Source organism: Sylvia atricapilla, chromosome 22 (assembly GCF_009819655.1).
Source record: "Sylvia atricapilla isolate bSylAtr1 chromosome 22, bSylAtr1.pri, whole genome shotgun sequence".
In the NCBI taxonomy this organism is placed as follows: Eukaryota; Metazoa; Chordata; class Aves; order Passeriformes; family Sylviidae; genus Sylvia; species Sylvia atricapilla.
This window is the reverse complement of record NC_089161.1, coordinates 7,306,000-7,332,923: the sequence shown is the minus strand read 5'-3', so window position 1 is coordinate 7,332,923 and position 26,924 is coordinate 7,306,000. Positions and strand designations below refer to the sequence as shown.

General features: G+C 60.4%; 3 protein-coding genes across 5 annotated transcripts in view; 1 reads left to right on the top strand and 2 right to left on the bottom strand.

Moving 5' to 3' along the window:
* Positions 1–332: 332 nt before the first annotated feature.
* On the bottom strand, positions 333–3,772 carry TMEM269 (transmembrane protein 269). 3 transcript variants are annotated; one of them, XM_066334503.1, is made up of 7 exons: positions 3,578–3,772; positions 2,637–2,678; positions 2,131–2,278; positions 1,062–1,159; positions 829–972; positions 558–758; positions 333–480 (listed from the first exon to the last, which is right to left on the bottom strand). In XM_066334503.1, exons 1-7 carry the CDS (start codon positions 3,600–3,602, stop codon positions 371–373), a joined length of 768 nt encoding a protein of 255 aa, XP_066190600.1. In that variant the 5' UTR covers positions 3,603–3,772; the 3' UTR covers positions 333–370. The 3 variants fall into 3 exon arrangements, with proteins under 3 accessions (XP_066190600.1, XP_066190599.1, XP_066190598.1); XM_066334502.1 differs by lacking the exon at positions 2,637–2,678; XM_066334501.1 differs by lacking the exons at positions 2,637–2,678; positions 3,578–3,772 and having other exon boundaries at positions 2,131–2,573.
* Positions 3,773–5,740: 1,968 nt separating this feature from the next.
* On the bottom strand, positions 5,741–9,816 carry CELA3B (chymotrypsin like elastase 3B). Its single transcript, XM_066334216.1, has 8 exons — positions 9,633–9,816; positions 9,479–9,555; positions 9,260–9,357; positions 8,293–8,427; positions 8,081–8,217; positions 7,031–7,176; positions 6,801–6,953; positions 5,741–5,824 (listed from the first exon to the last, which is right to left on the bottom strand). Exons 1-8 carry the CDS (start codon positions 9,673–9,675, stop codon positions 5,807–5,809), a joined length of 807 nt encoding a protein of 268 aa, XP_066190313.1. The 5' UTR covers positions 9,676–9,816; the 3' UTR covers positions 5,741–5,806.
* A 2,719-nt stretch (positions 9,817–12,535) lies between these two features.
* HSPG2 (heparan sulfate proteoglycan 2) overlaps positions 12,536–26,924 on the top strand; it is a 40,538-nt gene continuing 26,149 nt past the window's right edge. The window contains 22 exon segments of the mRNA XM_066334499.1: positions 12,536–12,615; positions 16,908–17,037; positions 17,892–17,975; positions 18,397–18,506; positions 18,595–18,653; positions 19,268–19,428; positions 19,638–19,763; positions 20,339–20,581; positions 21,722–21,841; positions 21,915–22,046; positions 22,980–23,124; positions 23,809–23,957; positions 24,037–24,183; positions 24,247–24,410; positions 24,481–24,657; positions 25,028–25,224; positions 25,301–25,448; positions 25,537–25,664; positions 25,734–25,820; positions 25,912–25,970; positions 26,045–26,112; positions 26,540–26,680. Of these exon segments, the coding sequence (XP_066190596.1) occupies positions 12,556–12,615; positions 16,908–17,037; positions 17,892–17,975; positions 18,397–18,506; positions 18,595–18,653; positions 19,268–19,428; positions 19,638–19,763; positions 20,339–20,581; positions 21,722–21,841; positions 21,915–22,046; positions 22,980–23,124; positions 23,809–23,957; positions 24,037–24,183; positions 24,247–24,410; positions 24,481–24,657; positions 25,028–25,224; positions 25,301–25,448; positions 25,537–25,664; positions 25,734–25,820; positions 25,912–25,970; positions 26,045–26,112; positions 26,540–26,680 (2,835 nt within the window). The 5' untranslated portion in view covers positions 12,536–12,555.

Sequence of the window (26,924 nt, the reverse complement as noted above, 5' to 3'; positions counted from 1 at the left end):
ACCTCCCTTTGTAATGAATTCCCACTGGGCAGTGTGAGTGATCCCTAAATTTCAGTTTCCTGTGCAGAGAAGGGCTTGGGGGTCTCTTGTTAGGGCTGAATTTCCCATTTCCCAAAGATTTGGAGATCTCTGCCGTTAGTGTGGGGGGATGGGGGTTCCCTTGCCCCTCCCCAAAAGGACAGGGATTTTAGGGCTTCCCCTGAAGCTGAGCCTTTTTTTTTTTTTTTTTTTTTTTTTTTTTTTTTTTTTTTTTTTTTACCATAGCAGGCTCATTCAGTGGGAAGAGTGAAAGGAGGAAGCAGCACCTGAAGCAAGGACGAGGAGGATAAGGATGAGGATGAGGAAGGCTTTACTAGGCTCTAGGGAGGGCTCAGGTCTTGCAGCTCCAGAGGGCGAAAGGGAAGACGATGTAGGACGTGGCCCAGGCCAGGCAATAAACTGCAGCCACTGCCGTCGGTGCCAGCAGGACAGCCACCACCCCTACAGAGCAGGAGAATCCTTGGGGATCTGCTCTTCCTCCCCCTGCACCATTCCGAGAGGTTCATCCCTATCCTTACCTCCAGCATAAACCAGTTTCTTCCAGAGCTGTGACTCCAGCACCTTGTCGTGGGGGTAGAAGCCACAGTCGGCCATGAACAGGATCATGGCAGCTGCAGCAGCACGGAGCAGGGCCACGTGTCCCCTGGTGAGCAGGAAGGTGCTGGCCAGCAGCGCTGAGGCGTAGGGGCAGGGCAGCCCCCGGTAGGTGAAGGGAATTCCTGTGGAGTGTCAGGAGTTCAATATGGGGAGCAAAACCCCAAACCGCCAACCCCCAGGAGCTCATCTTACCACTGGAGAAGAAGCAGAGGCGGGTGAAGACAGCCAGCACGTAGGCAAGGGTCAGCAGCACCCCCAGCACACCCTCAGGCTGCAGCAACAGCGCCGTGCCCAGCCCAAACGTGGTGAAATCGGCAAAGTCATCCAGCTTGGCACCTGTGGGGGCAGCAAGGGGCAGGTGCCAGGCGGGCACCAGGCACAGGGGACACCCTGCGGGTCACCCCGGGCCGGGGGGACGCACTCACCCAGTGCCGAGCAGGCATCGAGCTGCCGGGCCACGGCCCCGTCAGCCAGATCCAGCAGGAAGCCCAGGAGCAGCAGCCAGCAGGAGTACTGGTATTGTCTGGGAGGGGGGAAACTCCACTTCTCAGCCCCTGTTCCCCTCTGTATCACCCCATTTCTCCCTTGTTTACCCCATCTATTGAGGGTGGAGGTAAGCCCAGCCACCAGGCTGGCCACAGAGAGAGCAGAACTGGGGTGATCTCCACTTTTCATCCTGTCTTTGCCCTATTTCCCCTTTTTTCCAACAAAAGCAGGGATGGCCCCCACTTTGCAACCTACTTACCTACTTTTTAATCCTTTTTTTTTTTTCCCTCAGTTCCCCTTCCCCCTCCCCCACTCTGGATGGAGGAGAGCCTGACTTCAGAGGTTGGCTATGGAAGGGGCAGGTCCAGAGTGACCTCCACTTCCCAACTCTTTTTCACCACATTTACACCTTTTTCACCCTATTTCCTCTTTTTTCATCACATTTCCCCCATTTTCCAGAAAAACTGGGGTGACCCCCCCCCTGCTTCTCAACTCTCTTTTTCACCCGTTTTCAGCCCATTACCTCCACTTTTCCCCCCTCATCTATTGATGCTGCAGAGGCCAAAGGTGAGGAGCCTTTTGACTATGGAAAGACCCAAACCACCGTGTCCCCTACTTCTTATCCTCCTTTTTCTCCCCATTCCCCCATTTTTCCAGCAAAAAAAGCTGGCCCCCACTTCTCCACCTGATTTTCACCCTATTTTCATCTTTCCTACTCCCCTTTCCCTCTTTTTTCCAGCAAACGAGGGCAAACTACATTTTTCTACCATCTCTGCCCTCCCATTTTCCCCTTTTTGCAGAAAAACCAGAGTGATCCCCACTTCTGTGCATCTTTTTCACCACATTTCCTGTCTTTTTATCCCATTTCCCCGTTTTGTTCCCCACCTATTGATGCTGCAGAGGCTGGAGGGGAGCCTGGCCAACAGCTTGGCCACGGACAGAGCACAACCAGGGTAACCCCTACTCCCCAGCCCCATTCTTCACCCCGTTTCTCCTCATTTCCCCCACCTGTTGACGCTGCAGAGGATGGAGGAAAGCCCAGCCAGGAGGTTGGCCACAGAGAGCCCGTTGGCGGCGTTTTTCCGGAGGAATTCCAGTGCCCGTCCTCGTCCTGCTTGCTCACTCAGCACCAGCTTCTTGGTGGACTGGAAAATACCTACAACCCCCCACCGTGTTCCAACCAGGGAGGGGCTGCAGCCCCCCCAAAACATAGCGTGTTGGTGCAGGGGTTCCCCCTCCTCAAACCAAAATCCCCCAAAATGTGTTTAGGAAGCAGCAGGGGATTGATTTGTGCAAGCTCTGCTGCTGAGCTCCCCAACGGTGGCCAAAAATGGAATAAAAGAGGTCAAAAAAGCAAAGAAATTAATAAAAGAACCGTAAAACATAGTAAAATAAAGACAAATTAAGCCAAACCCAAGCTTAGACTAAAAGCCAACCCCGGTTTAAGCTCTATGGATCTTATATACCTATCGGGCTAAGCTTTAGGGAAAGAATTTAAGGGTCCTGTCCTTTGCCCCCCGCCTTTGCCGTGTCCCAAAGCCAGGCAGATCCTTCATCTGAAAGAAAACAGGACGTCAGAGCAAGACAAACCCCCCGAGCCCCCTCAGAGCCCCACCCGAGCTGCTCCGGGCCGAGCCCGCGGGCTCCTCGCCGGAGTGCCACCAGAACAGCTCCCCAGGTGGGAAAACCAGGAAGAACCGCAGGAGAGCTTAGGTGCCGGGGGTCGGCGGCTCCGAGCGCCGCGGCGACAGCGACCTTTGGACACCGCGCCCGGAGCCGCCGGGACGGGCTGAGCCGGGAAAATCCCCCCTGAGCCCCGGCCGGGCGCTCCCGCTTCCACCGGCACCAGGGATTTTGGGGGGCTCTGAGACTGTGCTGGGTGCTACGCCCCAACTTTATCCCTGAATTTGGGGTGAGTTTGGGATCTTCGAAAGCTAACTTTTGCAGTTTGGGGATTTGCGTCCCTTCCCAGCGCCAGGCAGGATCGGGGCCCTGGGAATGTTCCGGAGCTGCCGCAGCACCGGCTCCAAGCACCTGTGAGCGTCACAGCGCCCGGCCACTGCCGCGGCTCCCAGACCCGCCCGTTCCCGGCACTTCTCGTCCCAAAATCAAAGTGCTGGGATGGGAGGGAATTCCTGAGCCCTGCACCGCTCCCGCTGCTTTTATCACTGCTTTGGGGTAAAAGCAAGGTGATTTTGGTTCTTCTCAGGTGCGTTACCGCGGCATTGTGCCCCCAGGACTATCTCACACCCTTCCCCCCCATCCCCCAAAGGCGCAGAGAAAAGGGATGAGGTCACAGGAAGCGCAAAATTGACCTATTTTGGGGGGCCAATTAATGTACTTTACAGTTTTCTGCCCTGATAACCCTAACTTTTCTACTAACCCCCGACAAATGATGATTTTAGGGATGGGGACACCTCACAAATGGGCCGAGCGGCAGCCAGGTGACACTTACCGACCGGCGGTGACACCATCCACATGGCAGCGTCGGCTGGGGCAGCAGCGACAGTGACGCCCCGGTGAGGGGAAACTGAGGCAGGGGCCGCTCCGTGGGGCTCCGCGCGGTGCCGCGTTATATAAGGAAAAGCCTCTCTGGCTGAGTCACCCGGCGGGGGTGGGTCCGGCCAGAGGCCACGGACACGGACACGGGGGGTTCGCAGCAGCTTGGCACCACCGGTGAGGGAGGAGCTGCCCCGGGGGGTTGAGGGACCATGCCAGGCTCGCGGTGCCCCTGCCAGCCTCCCGGCGCCCCTGCCAGCCTCCCAGTGCCCACGCCAGGCTCACAGCACTGGTGCCAGGCTTGCGGTGCTTGTGCCAACCCTACAGTGCCTGTGCCAGGCTTGCAGCAGCCGTGCCAGGCTCACAGCTCCCATGCCCAGCCGCAGCGCTGGTGCCAGCTTCACAGCACCCACACCATGCCCACAATAGCAGGACCAGGCTGGCAGCACCCATGGCGCACTGATATCACCTGTATCACACACACAGCATGGGTGACACACTGATAACACCTGTACAGGCTCATAGCACCCTTGTCACTCTGGAAACACCTGGATCAGTCTCAGAGCACCAATTCCAGGCTCACTCCTCACCTTGTCCAGGTGTGGACCACCCATGCCACGGTCACAGTACTTTTGCCAGCCTCGTAGCCGCTTTGGCAGGCTCGCACCACCCACACCCAGCTCATGGCAACCATCCCACACTCCAGCACCCATCCCGCATTCATGGAACACACGCCAGGCTCTCAGAGCCCATCCCAGGGTTGCACCATTCATGCCAGGCTCACAGCACCCATATCCTGCTCACAGGCACTCACAATACTCACACTATGCTTTTTATTGCCCAAGGCAGTCTCACAGCACCCATCCCACACTCACAGCACCCAGGACAGGCTCACAGGACCTCTGCCAGGTGTGTACCACCTGTATCACAGTGCTCGTGCCATGCTTGTAGCATGCATGGCAGCCTCACAGCATCCACACCAGTCCCATGACACCTACACCAGTCCCACAATACCCACACAAGTCCCACAGCCCCGCATCAGGCCCCTGGCACTGCTAAATCCTGTCCCTGCACCACTACACTCCTGTCCCTGCACTCCACTGCCACCACAGGGTGGTTGCACCCAAAAGGTGTCACCACCCAGTGCCATCCCACCAACAATTCACTCCAACTGTACCGGGGTCACAGCTGGTGCCCCCCACCCTCACCCCCTGTGCTGGGCTGGGTCACCTTTTCTGCCATTCTGGGCCTCTGCCAGGTGGCCCCAACTTGTGCAAGGGTGTCACGAGTTGGGGGAGCTCAGCCTCCCCCTCCCCTGGAACAAAGGCCCAGTGATAGCGAGGGGCTGCCGGGACAGGCGACGCCAGGGCCACCACTGGGAGAGCAAAGGTCCCCAAGGACACGGTGACAAGGGGCCCATAAAACTTATACAGCCCTGCTGCTGGAATTTTCCATCCAGATCCCTGTGGGAAATTGGGGGGTGCCGCAGCACCCATGGTTGTGGGGCCTCTAGGTAGGGGGGTGCCCCATTGGGGGATCCCAGGGTGCTGGTCACAGCGGGGGCGCCTGTGAAAGGGCTCTTTGTTTGCTGGTCACGCGCTGGTGCCGGCGGTTGCGAAGCGACGGCCAGGCCAGGAGGGCCACGGTCATGGGTGTCCAGCCCTGGGGCACCCCAAGGGGGCCGTCCTGCAGCCTCAGGGGGGCCCAGCCCCGCGGGGGGACAGGACGTCACTGGGTGTCTATCACCGTGGCACTGCGGCCATCCCTGTGTCCTCAGTCAGCCACTGCTCTGATGTGTCTTGGGGTGCCTTTGGCAGCAGGGTGCCCATGCGCATGGCACAAGGGACCTTGGGGTGCTTGGCACTGAGTCACCTGAGTGTCTGAGGCTACCTATTCCCATGGCACCTGGGTACCCATCCCTGTGGGATCTGGGTGTCTGAGGGTGCCATCTCCATGGCATCTGGGCAGTTTGTGGTGCTCATCCCTCTGGTGTCTGGGCACCTCTCAGTGTCTATCCCTATGACACTGGGCACATCTCGGTGCTCCCAGTACTACCTTCTGGTGATGGTGCAGCCCCTGCTGCCCCCAGCCCACTCCCCAGCAAAGAGACACACTGGTACCAGCTGTTGGTGGTTTATTTGCCTGGTGCCAGGTTGGGGGTTTGATGACAAGGATGCTGCCATGCTCAGTTGTCTCTGATGATCTGGAAGGGAGAAGCTTCTAAGACAGGAGGACAGTACCCAAACACCCTGACACCCCAACACTAATAACCCAACACCCTGGCACCCCGTCACTTCAGCACTATGGTATCCCAGCACCTCAAGAGCCTGACACATCAGTGCCCAGCACCTCAGCACCCCATCACCATGGCACCCCAGAGCCCTGGTACCCCATTGCCCTGGCACCCCAGCACTCCAATGCCCTAGCATCCCTGAGTCTTGGTACACTTACACCATGTCACCCTGGCACTCCAGTCTTCTGATACTCCAGTTCCCTGACACCCCAATTCCCTGGCAACCTAGAACCCAGCACCCTGGTACCCTGGCACCCCATCACCCCAGAGCTCCGGCAAACTGTTGTCCTGGCAGCCCAGCAACCTGGCACTCCAGAGACCTGGTGCCACAGTACCCTGATTCCCTACCCCCTGGCCCCCATTGTCCTGTCATCCCAGCAATTCAGAGCTCTTTTTCCTCAGCTCCATGATCCAAAGCACCCCAGTGCCGTGGCACATCTGTGCCCTGGCACTTTGGCACCCCACTACCCTGGCACCCAGCAACTTGGTACCCTTGCACTCCAGTGTCCCAGCACCCCAGAGCTCTTTTACCATGGCACTGTGGCACTGTGACACCTGGTACCCCAGCACCATGGCATCCTGACAGCTGCATCCTCTGGTACCCCAGCATCAGAGCACCCCAACACTCTGTGTCCAAACAACCTGGTACACCAATACCATGGCACCCCAGCAGCCCAGCAGCCTGGCTCTTTTATCCCCTGGTACTGCGGTACCCCAGAGCCCTGGTACTCCATTGCCCTGCACCCAGCACCCTGATATGGCATCCCAATTCCCCAGCACCATGGTACCCAAGTTCCCTGGCATTCTGACACCATGATATCCCAATTCTCTGGCACCCTTGCACCCTGACAACCCAGTATCCCATTCCCTGGCAGCCTGTGTCCACCTCTGCAATCCAGTCCTCAAAGGCAGACACACGGGTGAACACGGTGGGTTTCTTCTCAGCATTGCAGCCCAGGGCTGACACGAAGCTGGCGATGCCGTGGACCTCCCAGGTCCCATCCTCAGCCTGGCAGTTCAGGGGGCCCCCAGAGTCGCCCTGAGGTGTGGCATGAGGCAGGATCAGCACCTCAGGGAGCCTGGGATGTGCCCCCTCCATCCCGGCATGGTACCTACATTGCATCCGGCCTTCTCAGCGCCTCCAGCACAGATCATGGTTTGGCGGATGGCCAGGGCCCCCCACCAGTCAGACTGGGTGCAGTGCTCATAGTCCACCACAGGCAGCTCTGCCTGCTGCAGCCGGTCTGGCAGCGACCCCCCAGCTGTGGGATCAGAGCAGCTCAGGGTCTGCCCATGGCCCTCCATCTCACATCCATTACCCATCCATCCATCCATCCATCCAGCCATCCATCCATCCCACATCCATCACCCATCCATTTATCCCTCCATCCATGTTTCTTCTATCCATCCTACATCCATCCATCTTCCTTCCATTCATCCCACATTCATCCACCTCTGCATCCTTCACGACCTCTAGCCCTCCTTTCGTCTCTCCATCCCTGCACGTTTCCATTCTTCTCTTCATCTCCCCATGCATTTCTCCACCCCTTCTCCATTCCTCCATGCCTTCATCCCTTATCTGTCTCTCCATCCATCTTCCTAAACATCTCTCCATCCTTCCATCCATTCTTCAATCCTTCCATCCCTCCAACCCTCCCTCCACCTCCCCATTCATTTTCCCATCTGTTCCTCTGTCCCTCCACCCAATCCTCCCTTACATCCCCCCCATCATCCTTTCAACCATCTCCTCAACCATCCCTCCCTCCATTTCCCCCTGCATCCTCCATCTATCAATCCCTCTATCCATCCCCTATTGTCCAATAATTCTCTACCATCCCTCATCCCCTCCCTCCATCTCCCCAACCATTCCCCATCCATCTCCCCATTTCTCCATCCCCATCCCTCCCTCCATCTTCCCATCCATTTCCCCATATCTCTCCAACCCTTCACCATCTCCCCATCCATCCCTTCACCCACCTCCCCAGCCACCTCGCCAGCCATCTGTCCACCTCCCCGTTCATCCCCATCCATGTCCCCATTTCTCCATCCCCCATCCCTCCCTCTATCTTCCCATCCATTTCCCCATATATGCCTCCATGCTTCCACCCAGCTCCCCACCCATTCCTCCGTGTCCCCTGTCTCTGCCCTCCCCATCCCCAGACGCACTGGTGAGCCGTCCCCAGCCGCTGAGCACGCAGGGGTACCCGTTGGGCAGGATGGAGCCGGCGGGCGGCAGCCGCCCCACCTGGACCTCCGCCGAGAGCACGGCCGGACGCTGCAGCTTCAGCAGGGCGATGTCATTGCTGCGCGCAGAGACACGGCTCAGAGGGGCGGCCAGGAGGGCACGGCGTCCCCAGCCCCCCAGAGACCCCGCTCACCCGCAGGCCGCGCAGAAGCTGAGCCACTTGGGGTGCACGAAGATGTCGTCGGAGTTCACGGGGATGCGCTGCTCGGGGCCCTCACCGGCGCTCATGTCGTACTCGCCCAGCACCACCTGGTACGTGCGTGATTTGCTGCCAGGAAAGGGGAGAGGTCAGCGAGTGCGGCCCTCCCTCAGCATCCGTCCTGCACCCGGGACCCAAACGCTCTGCCCTGCACCCAAACTCACCTCTCTGCACCTTGAACCCCATCTCCTTTGCACCTCCTTTGCACCCACCCTGCTCCCAAACTCACTCTGTGCCTTCTGAGCCCCCTTCCTGTATCCATCCTGCATTGCACGTCATCTCTGCACCCACTTGGCACTTTTCACTCCATCCATGCACTTCTTCCATGCATGTGGCAACCCCTCCCTCACCCTGAATGCCCTCCCTGCTCCCAGAACTCCATCTTACACTCAGAACTCCTTCCCTGCACCCCACTGCACCCCTCCACTACCCAAGACCCTCCTGTACCGCCATGAACCGTCTCCATGTACCCATCCCTGCACTCCTGCATTCCTCTGCACCCCTCCTGCAACTCAGCACCCCCCTGACTCTCTCCATGATCTGTCCCTGCACCACCCCGCACCCTGCACCCTCCTGCACCTTGCATTCATCCTGCAGCCCTTCTGTGCTGCCTTGCACCCCCAACTCCCACTACACCCACCTTTCCAACTTGCACCCTTCCCTGCACCCCCATGCACCCCTCTACACCCCTCCCGTACTGACCCCTGCATCCCTCCACGCATCCATCCCTGCGATCTGAAGCCCTTCTGCCCCCTTCCTGCACCATCCCCACACCCACCCCTGTATCCCAAGCCCCATCTCTGCACCCCTCATCCCTTCCATGCAGCTCTCTGCACTCTTCCCTGCGCCCCGGCCCCATCCTTGCAGCCCTCGTGCACGCCCCCAGCCCCGGTGGCCTCACGAGATGCAGTGCGCGGCTGTCATCACCCAGTTGGCAGCGATCAAGGTGCCCCCGCAGGTGTGGCGGAAGGTGCCGTCCCGTTCGTACTGCAGCGAGATCTGGGCGGGGGGGATGGAGGGGGAGGACACCGCTGGGTGCCACCGTCGCCCCACACAGGACGTCCCCCTCCTGTCCGGAGTCAGGTGTAGACCCCGTGCCCCTGTGCCCCTGTCTCCTCACCTGCCAGGGCCAGCTGTAGGGCTCCGCGTCTTGCCCATTTACCACCCGGGAGTCCGGCAGCACCGCGGCACGAACACCTGCAGGACACGGCACCGTCACTCACCGGGCACCCGCCCGAGCCCGGGGACACGGAGGGGGTCAGGGGACACCTCACCGCCGGCCACCAGCAGCAGGACGAGGCTCAGCATCGCAGCCATGGTTCAAGTGTGGCTGTCCCGGGCACCCGCCAGCCTTAAATCCCCACCGGTATCTGGAGCACCCAAGGGCACCCCTGGGAATAGGCCCCCGGTGCCCAGCTGGGTCTTGGTGGGGGGGTTAAACATTAACCGTGGCCTTGGGGGGATGTGGCACCGACACCCAGCAAACCTTGTAGAGATCCCAAACCCCCTTGTCCCTTACTGCCTCTGTACCTCCTGTGTACCCCCAGAGTGCCCCATGTCCCCCCCAGGAGGCCCTTTGGTCCTTCTAACTGCTCCCGTGCCCCCCTTAGCCCCGCTGATCCAACCTCTGTGCCCCCGATAGTCTCCATACCTCTCTGTATGCCCCAGTACACCCCACAGACCCCACAGTCCTTTCTGTGCCTCCCAGAGCCCTCACGACCTCCCTGTACCCTCATAGTCACCATAACCACCCCCTGCCCTCCATAGTCCCCACATTCCCTGTGCCTCTGGTGGCCCCCATATATCTCTCCCAGGCCCCTAGAGCCCCCAAGTCCCTATAATAAGCCCTCTTCCCCCATATTGCCTGTGCCTTTGGTGTGCCCATATGGCTCCTATAGCCTTCATGGACTCAGTGCCCCATGTATCCTCCCCTAACCCTTCCCTTCCCTTCCCTTCCCTTCCCTTCCCTTCCCTTCCCTTCCCTTCCCTTCCCTTCCCTTCCCTTCCCTTCCCTTCCCTTCCCTTCCCTTCCCTTCCCTTCCCTTCCCTTCCCTTCCCTTCCCTTCCCTTCCCTTCCCTTCCCTTCCCTTCCCTTCCCTTCCCATCCCATAGCTTTTACAACCATCCCAGGTGCCCTCCATAGTCCCCATGGCTCTGGTCTCCATATGGGGACCATATGGTAGCCCAAATAGACTATATGGCCTCATTTATCCCTCCTCCCAGACCCCATAGCACCTACGACTACCCCTGTGCCCCCACAGCCCCCTTGCTCACCCCTACTTGCCTCATCATCCCTTCCAACTAGCCTTGTGCCCCCCATATCCCCCATGTTCCCATACAGCCACCATGGCCCCCACATACACCTGCTCCCAGAGCCTGTAACCCCTCTGCCCCCCACATACCCTATGTCCCTACTCTGACCCCCCTGGCCTTCATATACAACCCCCTCCCAGAACCCAGAACCCTTATAATCACCCCCTGTGCCTCCATAGCCCCCCCATATCTGCCATGCTCCTTGTGTTCCCCATATACCCCCTACATTGTCCTATTCCCCTATACTGTCCTATGCCCACAGACCTCCTGTGCCCCTATACCACCTCCATATAATTTTATGGCTGTGGTGCCCCCCACAGACCCCCACAGACAACCTCAGTGTCCATAGCCCCCTCTCTACTCTACACCCCTGGTACCCCCATAGCTCCTCCCGTGCCCCATCATAGCTCCTGTTAACTCCCTTGTGCCCCCACAGCCCCCACACTCCACGGTACTCCCAGAGTCCCTATAACCCCATGTCCCCCATTGTTCACAAACTTCCTCACATGCCTGGGGGGCTGTGGGGTCCCCGCACACCCCAGAATCCTCATGGAAGTTCCCACAGGGGTCCTCCATGCCCCTCCAGTGTCCCCACACACCCCCACGACCCTGTGGAAGTTCCCAGAAGTGACCCCTGTGTCCCCATAAGAGTTCCCAGGGTGTCCCAAGGTGTTCCCATGCACTTCCATGTCCTTGTAAAAGTTCCGAGGGGTGATCCCCATGTCGCCTTGCATCCCCATAACAGTTCCTACAGCTGCTCCACCGTATCCCCATGCACCCCCGTGTCATCCTGCAACTGGCCAGAGGTGGCCCCCATGTCCCCATACACCCCTGTGTCCCCATAAATGTTCCTACAGGTGCTCCATGATGTTCTGCACCCCATGTCCCTGTAAAAGTTCCCAGAGGTGCATTCCCATTCTCCCTCCACACTTGTGTTCCCATAAAGTTCCCAGTCGTGTCTCACGGTGTCCCCACGCACCCCCCCGTGTCCTTGTGCAAATTCCCACAGCTGCCCCATGGTGTCCCCATGCACCCACGTGTCCCAGTATAAGTTTCCAGAGGTGACCACCCGTGTACGCCCATGCCCCCATGCGCCCTCATAGCCTCCTAAAAGTTCCTAGGGGTGTCTCCCCGTGTCACCATACACTCCCTGGCCCAGTGTAAGTTCTCAGAGTTACTTCCTGTGTCCCCCTGTGTCCCTACAAAAGTTCCCAGAGGTGTCTCCCGTATCCCCGCGTCCCGGTGTAAGTTCCCAGGGGTATCCCACGGTGTCGCAGTGCTCCCAGGTGTCTCCCTGTATTCCCCGGTGTCCCTGCAGGTCTTCCTAAGGGTGCCACCCTATGTCCTTACGCACCGCGTGTCCCAATATAAATTTTCAGAGTTGCTCCCCTTGTCCACCCGCAAATTCCCCGTCTCCCTATAAACGTTCCCAGGGATGTCCCATGTCCCAGTGCAAGATCCCAGAGTTGTCCCCCTGTGTCCCTGCGCCCCTCTGTGTTCCCCGTGCCCTCCGGTGTCCCTGCAAATGTTCCGGGGGTGTCTCCCCGTGTCCCCTCTGTAAAAGTTCCCAGGGGTGTCCCACACGTGTCCGTGTCCCAGCGCAAGTTCCCGGGGGTGTCCCACGGTGTCTCTGCGCGCCCGTCTGTGCCCCCCTGGTGTCCCTGTATAAGTTACATGGGGTGTCCCACAGCGCCCCTACGCCCCCGCGTGTCCCCGTTGACGCCCCCCCGTGTCCCCCGTGTCCCCCGTGTCCCCCGTGGGCGCGCTCCGTGGCCCCGCCCTGGGCGCGGGGGGGCTGCGGGCGGGGCGGGGCGGCTCCGGGGCGGCGGCGCGATCGGAGCGGAGCGGGCGATCTCGGCGGGGCCGGAGCGGGCTCGGAGCGCGATGGGGCGGCGGGGCCCGGCGGCGCTGGGGACCCTCCTGCTGCTGGGGACTCTCCTGGTGGTGAGTGCGGCCGGCGGGCCCGGGCGCGCGCGGTCGGGGTCCCCTCGCCGAGCTGGGAGATCCCCTAAAGGAGTTGGGGGCCCCGGAGTTGGGGTCCCGCGAAGGAGTTGGGGACCTCTAAAGAATTTGGGGTACCTGAAGGGAGCTGGGATCTCTACCCGCGGACTTGGGGTCTCTTAAAGGAATTGACTCCAACTCCTTGTGGGAGTTGGAGTCCCCCCGCGGAGCTGCAATCCCCGAAAGGAATCAGGGTCCCAGAAGTTGGACTTCCTTGTAGGTGGGGTCCCCGGAGGGGGAATGTGGGGTCCCCCTACCTGTCCTTTATGGGACTTGAGGCCCCCCAGGGACTGGGGATACGTAGGGTCACCCATCCCTATCACCCTATGGAACTGGGGGTCCCCATGACTCCCATGTAGGGGCCTCAGTCCGAGGGGGTGTCTTCATCACCCCACCCCGTTTCTTCAGGGAATTGGGGTCCCCCGTGACCCCAGAGTGGGGATGGTTCCCATCGCCTCATAAAGCCACTCATGGTGGTCCAGTCCCCCCTCGGCCCCGTACCACGCCGTGGGTGGGGGTCACTTATAGGAGTTTATCCTGCTTTTGGGGTGCCCCCCTACCCCATCCGCACCCCCAGCCCATCCCCCGCCCCAGCTAAATTTAAAGGGAGATGGTGGCGCCGGTCACCCTAAAAATAACCGTCCCGAAATACCCCCGGGGGGGGGCGCTGCGTCTGGGAGTGCCCCTGGGGGGATCCCCGCCCTGCTGGGGGCACTGAGGCAGGGGGTGACACCTCTGGGTGGCCCTCAGGGGGGTGCAGGGGGGTTTGCGCGTGGGGCTGCGCACTCCCGATTTACGGGGGGGTCCCTCAGTGGAGTGCGGGGTGATGGCGAGGTGGAGGGGGAAACGAGGTTGGAGGGGGGCAGGGGGGTGGTTTGGGGTTGGGCGGATGCCCGGGGTGGAGAACAGAGGGGCCTTGTGCTCGGGGCCGTGCTGGCAGCGCGGCCCCCCCGCTTTCCGTGGGGCTCCCACCCACGTCTGGGGGGCTGGCGGGGACAAAGGGGGGGATCCCCACTTCACCCCATTCTGCTGAGGCACGGGGGGATTTACGGACCCAGCACCCCGGTAACCCCGCTGTCCGGGATGCTGGGCTCTACATCTCCCTACAAACACGGAGGGGGTTCCCACGCGGCACAGGGAGGGGTTTGGAGTGGGGTGGGGCACGGGGGTGCCACCCCCGAGGATTGCGAAGAGTTAATTTGGTGGGGGGGAAGGGGAGGGCGAAGCAGGAATGTGCGATAAGATCACCCTGCCCGGGGGGAAGGGCTGGGGAAGGGGGGGACACCCCACGCACACCCGCCCCGCGTGCGAGCGCGCTCTTGCACACTCGGGTGCCTGGGGCACACACGGAGGAGGGGCAGGGCCACGGCCGCTTTGGGGGACCCCGCGCTGCTGGAGAGACTCGTGTCGCACCTGGGGGTATCTGGGGACACCTAGGGGCATTTGGGGCTGCCCGGGGGCATTTGGGGCTGCCTAGGGGTACTCGGGGACACTTGGAGACCCTCCGGGCCCGCAGCGCACATGGCCTCTTGCCTTCGGCTCTTTCCCATCACCAAAGATGGCCCGGCTGGGATGAGGAGGAGGAGGAGGAAGCAGGGAAGGAAGGTCAGCTCAGACGCTGGGTCCTTGCCAGGACTCCTGGGTTTCACCCTTGACATTCCCCCCAAAAGTCTTATTATGCCACAAAAAAAATCGACTCCCCCAAAAAATCCCCCCTTAAAATCAGTCTATCCCCCCCAAAAAAGTCCATCTCCCCCCCAACCCGTTTCCTCCCCAAAAAACCCATAGCCCTACCCCCAAAAACCCATTTCTCCCTCCAAAACCCATCCACCCCCTCCACATCTCATCTCCACTCTCCAAAACCCATCTCTCTCCCCAAAAACCCATCACCCCCCCCCAGTCTCCCCCCAGAAAATCACCCCCGCCATCACCCGCCCCCCCCCAAAAAAAAGGTCTCCCCTCCAAAACCCATTTACCCCAAAAACGTCCAGATCGGCCCCCCCCAGTCCAAGCCCTTTCGGGATAAATTAGGCAATGCCAACAGGGAGGAATGCAAGAGAGGGAGGAGGAGAGGAGACACGTCTTTGGGGCCCCCCTGGCTGCCCGGCTGTGGCTTTGCCCCCGCAGCTGTTTCACCCCCAAATCCCGGGGGCCGTGGAGGATGGGGGGGAGCGGGGAAGAGCAGCTGTTTCTGCTCCCCCGGGACCAGCATCCCACCAGCTGTGCTGGCAGCCCCCTCAAACCCTGGGGTGACCCTCACCCCGAACTGAGGGTGGCTCAGTCCTTGGGGACCCCCGAGAGAGGGGAGGAGGGTTTTTTTAGGGGTCAAACACCTTTTAATATGACATTGGGAGAACAATAAGCCGGGGGGGGACACTGCTATTAATAACCCCCTCCCGGTTATTATTCCTGTGCTGCGTCACCTCCTCTTCCTCGCCCGGATGAATTACCGGGGGGGACGGGGGGGGAGCACATCCAGATTTTGGGGCCACTTCAAGATTTGAGGAGCCACATCCAAATTTTAGTGGGGGAACTTTAGTGTCCAAACTGGTGGGGACAGACGTTGAAATTGGTGGAGGACATCCAAATAAGGGGGGTTTGAGGTGTTCCTCCAGTTTGGGGTGCAGTTTGAAAGAGGGAGGTGGACAGGGTGGTGCTTCCTTAACCTTCTCTTCCTCGCCCCCCTTCCCCCCACTTTTCCCCAGGGTGCGGGGCAGGATTTGGGCCGGGGAGTGGAAAATGTGAGCGGCGGCGGGGCCGTGGCGTCCGGCCGGGCGCGGTGCCCCGGCGGCAGGGAGGGGGACCCGGGTGTCCGGGGGGGCCCAGGCGTCCGGGGGTGCGGGGCCGCGGCGCAGAGAGGCTTCCGGTAACCTGAGAGGGGGATTGTCCCCGACCCTGCTCGGACACCGCCAGACACCCAACGTGCAGCTGCCCTTCCGCGGCGCCGGGGCTGAGCACCCACGGGCTCAGTGCATGAGTGGGGTGCGATTCCAGGGCACTCAGGAGCTGGGGAGCAGGGGCTGAGCGCCGACGGGCTCGGTGCACGGCTGGGGGATGTGGTGGCAGAGACCCCACACACTTGGTGCATGTGTGAGGGCTGAGCAGCCACATGTGTGGGGACAATGGCAGAGCGCCCACACGCTGGGTACACGTGTGGGGATATGGGGGCTGAGCACACAGTGCATGTGTGGGGAGCAGCAGAGGGCCCCCCCAGGCACACATGGCCCTGTGCCTCAGTTTCCCCTTGCATGGGGGCTGGGGTGACACCCACCAGGGGCCTCCCCAGACCGACCCCTTGGGGTGTTGGGTCCTCCCATACGTGCTCCGTGTGCCCCCCTGTGCCCCCCTCTTGTCCCCCCGTGTTCTCCCCATGTCCCGTTCCCCCCAGCGCCCGCCTAATCCCCCCGGCGTTTGTTTGTACAGCAAAGTGCTGCTGCGACGGATTCCTGCCGGGGCCGGAGTAGGGGCACCCACAGCACTGCACACGTGTGTGCACGGACCTGTGGGCACTGGGGCACACTCAGCTGGGGCACACACGTGTGTCAGGGCACGGATGTGGCGGTGCCAGTGTTTGTGCACAGTTACTTCTTGGTGACTGCCGTGGTGTGTGCGCTCACACACATCCCCACATCGGTGCACACGTGGTGGTGCAAACATGCCTTTTATGTTGGTACATGCACAAAGTGTGCAAATGCGTGTGCACAGCCATGTGTCAGCTTGCACACACCCCTGTGACAGGCCACGCATGTGGCAGTGCACACACATGTGCTGGTCCAAATATGTGCACAGCCAGGTGTCACTGTGCATGGTTGTCCCCATGTCCGCGTGTGCACATTGCGGTGCAATCCCACATGCATACATATCCTCATGTTGGTTCCTGCGTATGGTAGTGTACACATGTCCCCATGTCACTAAACAACCCGTCCCCATGTCATTGCACACGTGGAGCAGTGTAAAAGTGTGTGCACACACTTCCCATGTCACTGCACACCTGTGTGCGCACCAGGCTCCCTGGCACATGCCCCGTGCCCGCACATGTCACGGTGGTCCCGGTGCCAGTGGGTGCAGGAATGTAGAGGGTATGTGATGAGCTCATCCTGCTCCCTCTTCCTGGTGACGCCACCACACAGTCATGCGCCCCCACCCCTGTCCCTCCCCCGCAGGGTGATGTGGCTGGGCACCCGCAAGGCCGTGTCCCCCAGGTGGTCCCATTCCGTGGTGGCTCCATCCCCCAGGTCACTGGCGGCACCTATGGCTGGGCCGACGCCTTCCCTGAGGACACAGTGGCTGATCGTGTCAGGGGCACGCAGGGGCGACGCTACTACCGGCACCTGTCAGATGACGAGGACCTGGTGGCCTCTGGAGGTGAGGGACTCAGGGGCCTTGGGGGTGGGTGGGTCCTGATGCCACCCTGAGTGCCACTTGCACAGTCCCCACTGTGGATGGCACTGGGACCTGGTGGTAAGGTGGCACTGGGTGCGTTGGTGCCACCAGGGGTGGGAGTCACTGTGGCTGGTTGTCACGTTGGGTGGGTGTGACATAAATGGGTGTCCCAGCAGGCAGGGAGTTGTTACCATCAGTTGGTGCCACTGTGGATGCCACTCACTCAGCTGCTCCCATTGCAGATGGGAAATGGACCTGATGGCATCCAGCACTAAGGTGGCACTGCGTATGTGGGTGCCACCCTGGATGCTGCTTGCACTGTCCTCGATATGGTTGCCATTTGGACCTGGTGGCATCTGGTGATAAGGTGGCACAGGGTGGGTGGATGTCACTGTAAGCAAGTGCTACTTGTGCTGTCCCCATCACAGATGCCACCACGATTTGGCGGCAGCAGGTGGCAGGGTGGCACTGAGTGGGTGAGCATCACCATGGATAAATGACACCATGAGTGGGTGTCTCCATGGGTAGATACCACCCTGGGTGCTCCCATGTTGTCCCAAGGGCAGGTGGCACCAGGACCTGTCAGCATCTGGCAGTAAAATGTCGCCAGGTGGTTGTTGCCATGGGTATGTCCATGGGAGTGTGTTGGACGTGTGGATGCCCCCCTGGGGCCACCACATTGTCCCCATCGTGGATGGCACTGGGATCTGGTGGAATTTGGTGGCAAATGGGGCACTGGGTGCCACCATGAGTGTGTGAGTGTCACCGTGGGTTGGTGTCCACACATGTGGGAAACCTCACGGGTGGATGCCACCCTCGCACTGTGTCCCTGGCAGATGGCAGCGGGGAGGATGGCAGTGGTGTTCCCTGGCCACCGACAGTCATGAGCCCACCTCCCAGCAACAGGCTGGCACCCACCGGTAAGGGGACACTGTGGATGGCACCTGGCCCCAGGCTGGTCTCTGCTGACACCACTCTCAACCTCTATCTCCTCTTCTTCTTCCTCCTCTTCCTCTTCCTCCTCCTCCTCCCTGGGGGCAGCGCCCGGGCCCCGCCCCGCGCCTGTGGGCATGGTGGTGGCCGAGCCCAAGGACGACCCCCCAATCAGTAAGTTACACTTTTTGGGGACCCCCCTTTGCTGCACCCCCACTTTTCTTCTTCCTGTGCTTCACTGGATGGGATCCCAATCACTGGGGGGGTCACAGCTGGGGAGCAGGAGGAACATCTGGATGGGGGTTGACAGCTGGGTGAGGGTCACAGGGGGAAAGTTTTTGGGTGTGCAGGTTCCACCCCCCAGTTTTGACACCCCATCCCCCCAACTTTGGCTCTCCCTGCCCCCAGTTTATTTCCGGGCGCTGGTGAACTTCACCCGCAGCATTGACTACAGCTCACGGCTGGAGGACCCTGATTCCGAGGAATTTCGGGAGATTTCTGAGGCTGTGGTGGATACGGTGAGGGTTGGGGGGACTCAGGGGGTTGCTGGGGGTGGAGGGCACCTAAGGGACTATCCTGACCCCCTCATTTTCTGCCCCCTGGCAGCTGGAGTCAGAGTACTACAAAGTGCCTGGGGAGCAGGTGGTCAACGTGGTCTTCATCAAGTGAGTTGAGGGGCTTGAGGAGCTTTGGGGGTTGGGCAAGTCTAGAGGGACTTAAAAGGTTTGGAGGGGCCCAGAGGGTTTTGGAAGGTCAGGAAAACAGGTGGAGCAGGGGGGCCTGGGGAAGCAAGGTATCATCTGGGGAGATTTTGTGATACAAATGAGGTTTTTGGGTGCAGCAAGGAGCTTTTGGGAGTGCAGGGAGGTTTTGGGGATGATGGAGAGGTTTGGAGGTGATGGGCTCAGATTGGGAGTGAAGGGGATGTTTTGGGAAGCAATGAGGGACTTTTGGGGTACAATGAGGAAGTTTTGGGGTGGAATGTGGGGCTTTTGGGAGGACAGAGAGATTTTGAGGGTGTTGGGGTGGATTGGAGGTGATGGGAATGGTTTGGGGTTGCAAAGAGGGGCTTTTGGGGTGCAATGAGGACACTTCAGGGCACAATGAGGAACTTTTGGGAGTGCAGGGAGTTTTTGGGGTGACTGAGACATTTGGAGGTGATGGAGTGGATTGGAGGCAATAAGGATTTCTTGGGGTGCAATGTGAACACTTTGGAGGCACAGGGTTGATTTGGGGGTGCAGTGTGGCTGTTTTGGGGTGCTGACCTCTTGTCCCCCAGGCAACTGGACGACGATGTATTCGTGGAGCTGGATGTGGGCTCAGAGGGGAATGGGGACGAGGCACAGCTCAGGGGGGTCCTGCGGGATCTGTTGGCCAGCGGCTCCATCGCCTCCTACCTCACCTCCCCTCAGGGCTTCCAGTTCCGTCGCCTGGGAACCGGTGAGCCTGGGGGGGGCGCTTTGGGGCGAGCCTGAGGGGAGTTTGGAGTGCTCTGGAGTGGTTTGGGGCTGGGGGGCTCAGAGCACCATGTCCCAATCCATGTTACTCTGCCGGCTCTTATGTCCTGGCATGTATTGACTCCTGCCAAATTCAGGTGGGGGATGTTTTGGGGTGACCCCCTGACCATGTGCCCCCTTCCCTGGCCACAGTGACCCCCCAGCCACGTGCTTGCATCGTGGGGGAGTTCTCCTGTGGGAGTGGGGAGTGCGTGGCCATGGAATATCGCTGCGACCGCCGACCTGATTGCCATGACGCCTCTGATGAGGAGGGATGTGGTGAGGCAGCTCGGCACCTCAGAACCTCCTCTGTCCCCACAAATCTCCCTGCCCCCTATTCCCCAATCCATGGCCCTGTCACTCCCTCTCTGCACCGCCTTTCCTGCCTACAACCCTCCTGTACTGTCCTTCTGCACCCCCACTTCCCCCCTTTAACCCCCCTGCACCCTATTTTACCCCTATACTCCCATAAACATTCCCTGAAACCCTTTTCCCATATACCCTTTTCCCATATACCCTTTTCCCATATACCCCCTTATACTCCACTGTGCCCTCATTTCCCCCCCAACCCCCCTGCACCCCATAAACTCTTCCCACACCCTTTTTTGCCTGGTATACCCCTCTATACCACTCTGCATCCCCATTTCTCACTTTAATCCCTCTGCACCCATTTTATTTCTGTGCCCCCATAAACACTCCTTACACCCCTTTTTTCCCCTCTATAACCCCATTTGGCCCCTACGTTTCCCTATAAACCCCCCTTGCACCCCTCCCCTCCAACCCCACCCAAACCCACCCTCTTCACCCCCATTCCTCCTAAGTCCCCTCATGACCCCCCTTTTATCTGCCCTCAGAGCCCCCCACACGGCCACACCCCAGCACTGCTCACCCGGCCACCGTGCGTCCGCTGAGCACCGTCCCTGCAGGCACCACCCCAGCATCCCCCCTGCGCCCCTTCACCCTACATCCCCCAAAACCAGCAGCCAGAGGGTGCCAGGGGAGTGAGGCTGCCTGCAGGGACGGGCGCTGCGTCCCCCGGGATTACCTGTGCGATGGAGAGCGCGACTGTGCTGATGGGTCCGACGAGGACGCCTGCGGTGGGTTCTGGGGCGTGGCGAGGGTTTGGGGGGGCTCTGCCTGGACTTCAGCAAAGCCTTGGACTCTGTCTCCCATGGCAAACTCCTGGAAAAGGTGGCAGTCCATGCCTTGGGTGGGTTCACTCTGTGCTGGGCTAGGGACTGGCTAATGGCTGGGCCCAGAGAGTGCTGGGAGACGGTGCACTTGGTGTCTGGTAGCCAGATGTGTCTCCCAGGGATCAGTGTTGTGCTCAGTCCTGTTCAGTATCTTTATTGATCATCTGGGTGAGGGCATTGAGATCCGCACCAAGTTGCGTACAAGTGTGGATCTGCTGGAGGGTAGGGCTCTGCGGGGGGACCTGGACAGGTTGGATCCAAGGGATGAATCCAATGATGTGAGGTTTAATAAGACCCAATGCCAGGTCCTGCAATTTGGTCATGACAACTGCTGCATTGCTACCTGCTGGGGACAGAGTGGCTGGACAATGGCCAGGCAGAAAGGGACCTAGGGGCATTGATGGACAAAAGCTGGACATGCAAAAAAAAAAGCTGTGCCAGGGTGGCCGAGAAGACCAACAGCATCCTGGCCTGGATTAGGAACGGTGTGGCCAGCAGGACCAGAGCAGTGATTCTTCCCCTGTACTTGGCATTTCTGAGGCTGTGTCTCGAGTGCTGTGTCCAGTTCCGGGCCCTGCAATCTAGGAATGCTGGAACGTGTCCTGAAAAGGGCAACAAGGCTGGTGAAGGGTCTGAAACACAAGTCCTGTGAGGAGCAGCTGAGGGAGCTGGGTGGGTTCAGCCTGGAGAAAAGGAGGCTCAGGTGGGACCTGACCACTCTACAACTCTGACAGAATGGTGCAGCCAGATGGGGGTTGAACTCTACTCCCAGAGAATTAACAGCAGGATGAGAGGTGTGCAGAAGAGGTTTAGGCTGGACATTAGGAAGAAGCTCTACACAGAAAGGGTAACTGGGCATTGGAGGGCTACCCAGGGACGTGGTGGAATCATTGTCCCTGGAAGTGTTTAAGGAAAGCCTGGATGTGGCACTCGGTGCCATGGTCTGGTTGACAAGGTGGTGTTGGGTCATCAATGATCTCAAAGTTCCTTTCCAGCCTAATTGGTTCTGGGATGCTGAGTGCTGATTTGCCCCATGCCCCCCAGGCACCCCGTCCCCCTGTGAGCCCAATGAGTTCAAGTGTGACAATGGACACTGCGCCCTCAAGCTCTGGCGCTGCGACGGTGAGAACGACTGCGGTGACGGCTCCGACGAGAGTGACTGCCGTGAGTATGGGGGCTTGGGGACCCATGTGGCGACGTGGGGACACAGCTGACACTGTACTGTGACCCCCTGCAGCCACCAAGGCACCTGGTGCGGCGTGTGGACCAGCGGAATTCCGGTGTGTGTCCAGCGGGAGCTGCATCCGGGCCAGCTACCAGTGCGACAGGGAGCCCGACTGTCCGGACCGCAGCGACGAGGTTGGATGCGGTGAGTGCCACCAGAGGGGACAGCTTGGCAGGGAGGGGACTTGCACACCAAGGCTGGGCTGGGGATGCTGTGAGATGGGTGCTGTGCCAGGGATATTGTGATACTGGGGGCGTGTGGTGCTGTGGTACCAGGATGAGGACACTGTGCCCAAGCTGTCCTCTGGATACAGGGCCAGGGACGCTGTGTCTGAGCTGTGCTGGGGACCCTTTGCTGTGACATCAGACTGGGGACACTGCCCGGGAACCTTGTGCCATAGCCCAGGGCTGGGGACATGTGTCATGGTACCAGGCTGGTGACACTGTGCCTGGGGACATTGTGCAATGATATTGGGCCTGGCACTCTGTGCCGCAGGACCATACTGAGACACTATGTCCAGGACCTGTGTTGTGGCACAGTGCTGGCTGCCACACTGGGGAGCCTATTCCCCAGGCAGCGGCACACTGGGAAGCCTGTGCGATGGTGTCAGGCTGGCGACCCTGTACTGGAACCTTGTCCCCACATGGTGCCATGCTGGGGACATGTCACTGAACCAAGTTGGGTATCACACTGGGGACCCTGTCCCCAAGCTGGACTGGTGACACGGTGCCAAAGAGCCTGTCCCCGTGTGGGTCTGGGGTAGCAGTGACACTGTCCCCATCTTCCAGTGATGCCACACAGAGCAGATGGTACCAGTGATGGTGACAATGACAGGGTGGCAGTGTCCCAGTTTCCTGGGGTGCCAGCGGGGCAGGTGGTGCCAATAGTAGTGGTGGTCCAGAATGACAGGGGTGACAGTGGCAGTGTCCTTGACACCTGGGGCGAGTGGTGACTGCGGGGTGAGTGGTAGGGGTGGTGACAATGATGGGGTGACAGTGGCAGTGTCCCTGTCCTCTGGGGTGCTGTGTGGTGTGGGTGGTGCCGGTGGTGGTGACAATGACTGGGTGGCGGTGGCAGTGCCCCCACAGGTGGTGACGCTGCCGCGGGAGTCGGTGAGGGCGGTGCCAGGCCAGACTGTCACCTTCACCTGCGTAGCCACAGGTGTCCCCACCCCCATCGTCACCTGGCGCCTGAACTGGGGACACACCCCCAGCAGCCACAGGTGGGCGGGGCTGGGGGCTGGGCCTAAGGGGGGCTGGCGCGGATCGGAGGAAGGGGCGCGGCTTGACATGGGAGGATGAACTTGTGATCTGGTGTGGTCTGTGAGGGGAGGAGCTGCCACTGGGTGGGGCCTGTATGGGCGGGTTTTGTTTGAGGGCTGAGGTGGTGGGGTGGACCTGAGGGCGGGGCTTCTGTGCAGGTGTGGACTGTGTGGGCGGGACTTTGGTAAGTGGGCGGAGCCAACGACCAGGCGTGCCTGTGGGAGGGGCGGGGCCTGAGTGTAAGCCGGTCACACAGCGGGAATGGGCTCCTGTGCTGGGGCTGAGCACTGAGTGTGCAGGGCACTGGGTGTACTGGGTGTGCAGGGCACTGGGTGCCAGGTGTGCAGGGCACTGGGTGTACTGGGTGTGCAGGGCACTGGGTGCCAGGTGTGCAGGGCACTGGGTGTACTGGGTGTGCAGGGCCCTGAGTGTACTGGGCGTTCAGGGCACCGAGTGTCAGGTGGTGTGGGTGTGTGGGGCACTGGGTGTTCAGGGTGTTGGGTGTACTGGGCGTGCAGGGCACCAAGGTGTGCAGCACACCAGGTGTGTCAAGTGCTGCATGTGCTAGGCACGAGGTGTGTGTGGCTCCTGGGTGTGCTGGGCCCCACTTGTGCCAGGCGCTGGGTAGCAAATGTGCCCTACAGGGTGTCGATCGTGAGTGAGGCTGGACAGGGTACCCTGACTATCCGGGACGTGAAAGAAGCTGATCAAGGTGCCTACACGTGTGAAGCCATCAACACCCTGGGCATGGTGTTTGGCATCCCTGACAGCATCCTCACCGTCACCCGCCCTGGTGAGCAGCCCCTCCCCGCTCCATGCCACCAGTCCTACCATGGCACTGTCACCATCACCAGCTGTGTCATCTCCCACAGGGCCATGTCCCGAGGGCCACTTCCAGGTGACAGGAACATCCCGCTGCCTGCCCTGCTTCTGCTTTGGTGTCACCACCTCCTGCCGTGCCACCACCCGGCACCGTCACCGCCTTCACCTGCGCTTCAACCACCCTGATGACTTCAAGGGTGAGTTGTGGGGACAAGGGACAGGGGCACTGGACACAACAGGGGCTGAGTGTTTCTTTGCAGGTGTCAATGTGACGGTGCCAGCAGTGCCATCTGCACCAGTGCTCTCGGCCACCCAACTCCATGTGGATGTGGGTACTGAGGAATTCCAGCTCCTGGACCTGTCCCGCCGTTTCCTGGCACTAGATGCCTTCTGGGCACTGCCAGAGGCCTTCCTTGGGGACAAGGTGATGTTGGGGTGGGATCAGGGCTGGGCACACCAATGGCATGACTGCTGACAGCCCATTGTGCTGCCAGGTGGATGCCTACGGGGGAGCGCTGAGCTATGGGGTGCGGTATCGGCTGGGCCGGGGGCCCCCTGAGCCCACCACCCACCCCGACCTGCTGCTGTGGGGCCACGGGCGGCAGCTGCGGGCGCGTGCTGGTGACACCCAGCCAGATGTTCTCAACCAGCGGCACGTGCCCCTCACTGAGGTGGGTGTGAGAAGGGATGGTGATGTTGATGGTGAGGAGGTGATGCTACTGGAGATGGATGAGTGATGCTGGTGATGGGTGGGTCATGATGATGGTGATGGTGGTGGTGGGTGATGCAGGTAGTGGGTAAGTGATGCTGGTTATAGTGGTGGGTGGGTGATGCCAGTGGAGATGGGTGGGTCATGTAGTAGCAGGTGGGTGAATTCAGTGATAGGAGGGAGATACTGATGAAGGATGAGTGATACCAGTGGTGGGTGGGTGATGCTGATAGCAATGATGCTGATGATGGGCACTGATGCCGGTGGTGGCAGGTGGGTGATATCAGCATTGCCATCACCCTGCTGTGACACCACTGTTACTGTCCTGGCAGGACCACTGGGAGGACGAGCAGGGTGCCCTGGTGAGCCGGGAGCTGCTGCTGCTGGTGCTGCAGCGGCTGGAGGGCATCTTCATCCGGGCAGTGTACGACGGGCGCATGGCCAGCGTGGGGCTCAGTGATGTGGCCATGGACATCACCAGCACTGCAGACACTGGCCTGGGGCCAGCTGGCGACATCGAGGAGTGCAGGTGACCACTGGCAGCAAGGTCACGGGCTCAGTGCCACTGCTGCTATGATGCCACTGTCACACTGCTTTGTCCCCAGGTGCCCTGTGGGCTACACGGGGCTGTCGTGCCAGCACTGTGCCCCCCGTTTTGAAAGAGTGACTAGGGGGCCTTATCTGGGGACCTGCTCCGGCTGTGGCTGCCATGGCCACTCCAGCACCTGTGACCCCGTTTTTGGGCACTGCTTGGTAAGGAGAGAGGGGTTGACAAGGTCCCAAGGCGACAGGGACACAGCACAGGATCACCACTCCCCTGTAACATGTGTCCCTCTTCCAGAACTGCCAGCATAACACAGAGGGTCCCCAGTGTGAGAAGTGCAAACCTGGCTTCTTCGGTGATGCCACCAAGGGCATAGCCTCTGCCTGTCATCCTTGTCCCTGCCCCTACACTGAGCCATCTCGCAGGTAGGTGCTGACCCCAGGGATCAGCCCCTGATGTCACTGCCCTGGTGTCACCACCATTGTCACCCACAGGTTCTCGGAGTCATGCTTTTTGGACACAGATGGCCAGGCCACCTGTGATGCCTGTGCCCCTGGATACGCTGGCCGCCGCTGTGAGAGGTGGGTGGGGGTCCCTCCCTATAACTCCCCCACCTGAGACCCCCTCACCTGTCACCCACCTATCACCCACCTGTCCCCTACCCATCAATAGGTGTGCTCCAGGCTACGAGGGAGACCCCATCCAGCCAGGTGGCAAGTGCACCCTGATTGGTGAGTGGAGGGTGCTGGTTGGGGGGGTCTGTACACCCTTGGGTGCCCCCCACCCTCACCCTTGCTGCCTGCAGGCCAGGAGCTCGTCAAGTGTGATGCCCGTGGGGGCCAGGATGAGGCAGGTGGCACTTGTCGCTGCAAGGTGAGGGCAGGGGACTGGGGGGACAGTGGGGCAGTATTGCTGGGGACAGTGTGGGGGCAATGTGGGGCTGGATGTTGCCATCCCCCACTGCACCGGCTTGGTCCCAGGTACCCAGTCCCTGCCCTAGCACCCATGCTACCTCTGCCCCATAGCACCCAGTCCACCCCCCAGTCAGATGTCCTGAGGCAACCAGTCCCACCCCCATAGCATCCAGTCCAATCCCCCCAGCACCAATGGCAACCTCCCCATGGCACTCAGCTCATCCCCCATGTGACCCACTCCGATCCCCCATGGCACCCAGACTGGTCCCTGGGGTACCTGGTGGCAACAGGTACCCAGTCCCACCAATCCCCCCAGCATCCATCCCACCCTCTGCATCCAGTCCCCCCCATTTCCCTGCTCACCCCTGCCCGCCCTGTGCTCCCAGCCCAATGTCCGTGGCCGGCTCTGCGACTCCTGCGCCGCTGGCACCTTCCACCTGAGCGCTGCCAACCCTGCGGGCTGCCTGCCCTGCTTCTGCATGGGACTGTCCCGTTCCTGCGCCAGCTCCGCCTGGCACCGCCACCAGGTACTCTGCGGCACTGGACAGGCTGTGCCATCCTGGACCATGCCGTGTCTTATCATTGTCTTGATGTGTTATTCCATGGATTTCCGGGCCATAGTAGTGCCATATTGTGCCATGCCATGCCATGCTGGACCATACCGTGTCATATCAAGCTGAGCCGTGCCATGAAATGCCATTAAGTACTGGGCCATACTGTGTCATGCCATGCCATGCCGTGTTGTGCCACATCTTGCCATGTCTTGCTGTG

What these genes read in the sequence shown, in the direction of transcription:
- TMEM269 (XM_066334503.1), bottom strand. Translation starts at nt 3,602, where the DNA reads ATGTGGATGGTGTCACCGCCGGTCG. An exon ending in ATCCTCTGCAGCGTCAACAG is followed by an intron (nt 1,160 to 2,130) that starts GTGGGGGAAATG and finishes CCCCCCTCCCAG; the next exon opens with ACAATACCAGTACTCCTGCT. An exon ending in CCTCTGCTTCTTCTCCAGTG is followed by an intron (nt 759 to 828) that starts GTAAGATGAGCT and finishes GACACTCCACAG; the next exon opens with GAATTCCCTTCACCTACCGG.
- CELA3B (XM_066334216.1), bottom strand. Translation starts at nt 9,675, where the DNA reads ATGGCTGCGATGCTGAGCCTCGTCCTGCTGCTGGTGGCCGGCG. An exon ending in CCTGCTGCTGGTGGCCGGCG is followed by an intron (nt 9,556 to 9,632) that starts GTGAGGTGTCCC and finishes CGTGTCCTGCAG; the next exon opens with GTGTTCGTGCCGCGGTGCTG. An exon ending in AGCTTCTGCGCGGCCTGCGG is followed by an intron (nt 8,218 to 8,292) that starts GTGAGCGGGGTC and finishes CTCTGCGCGCAG; the next exon opens with CAATGACATCGCCCTGCTGA.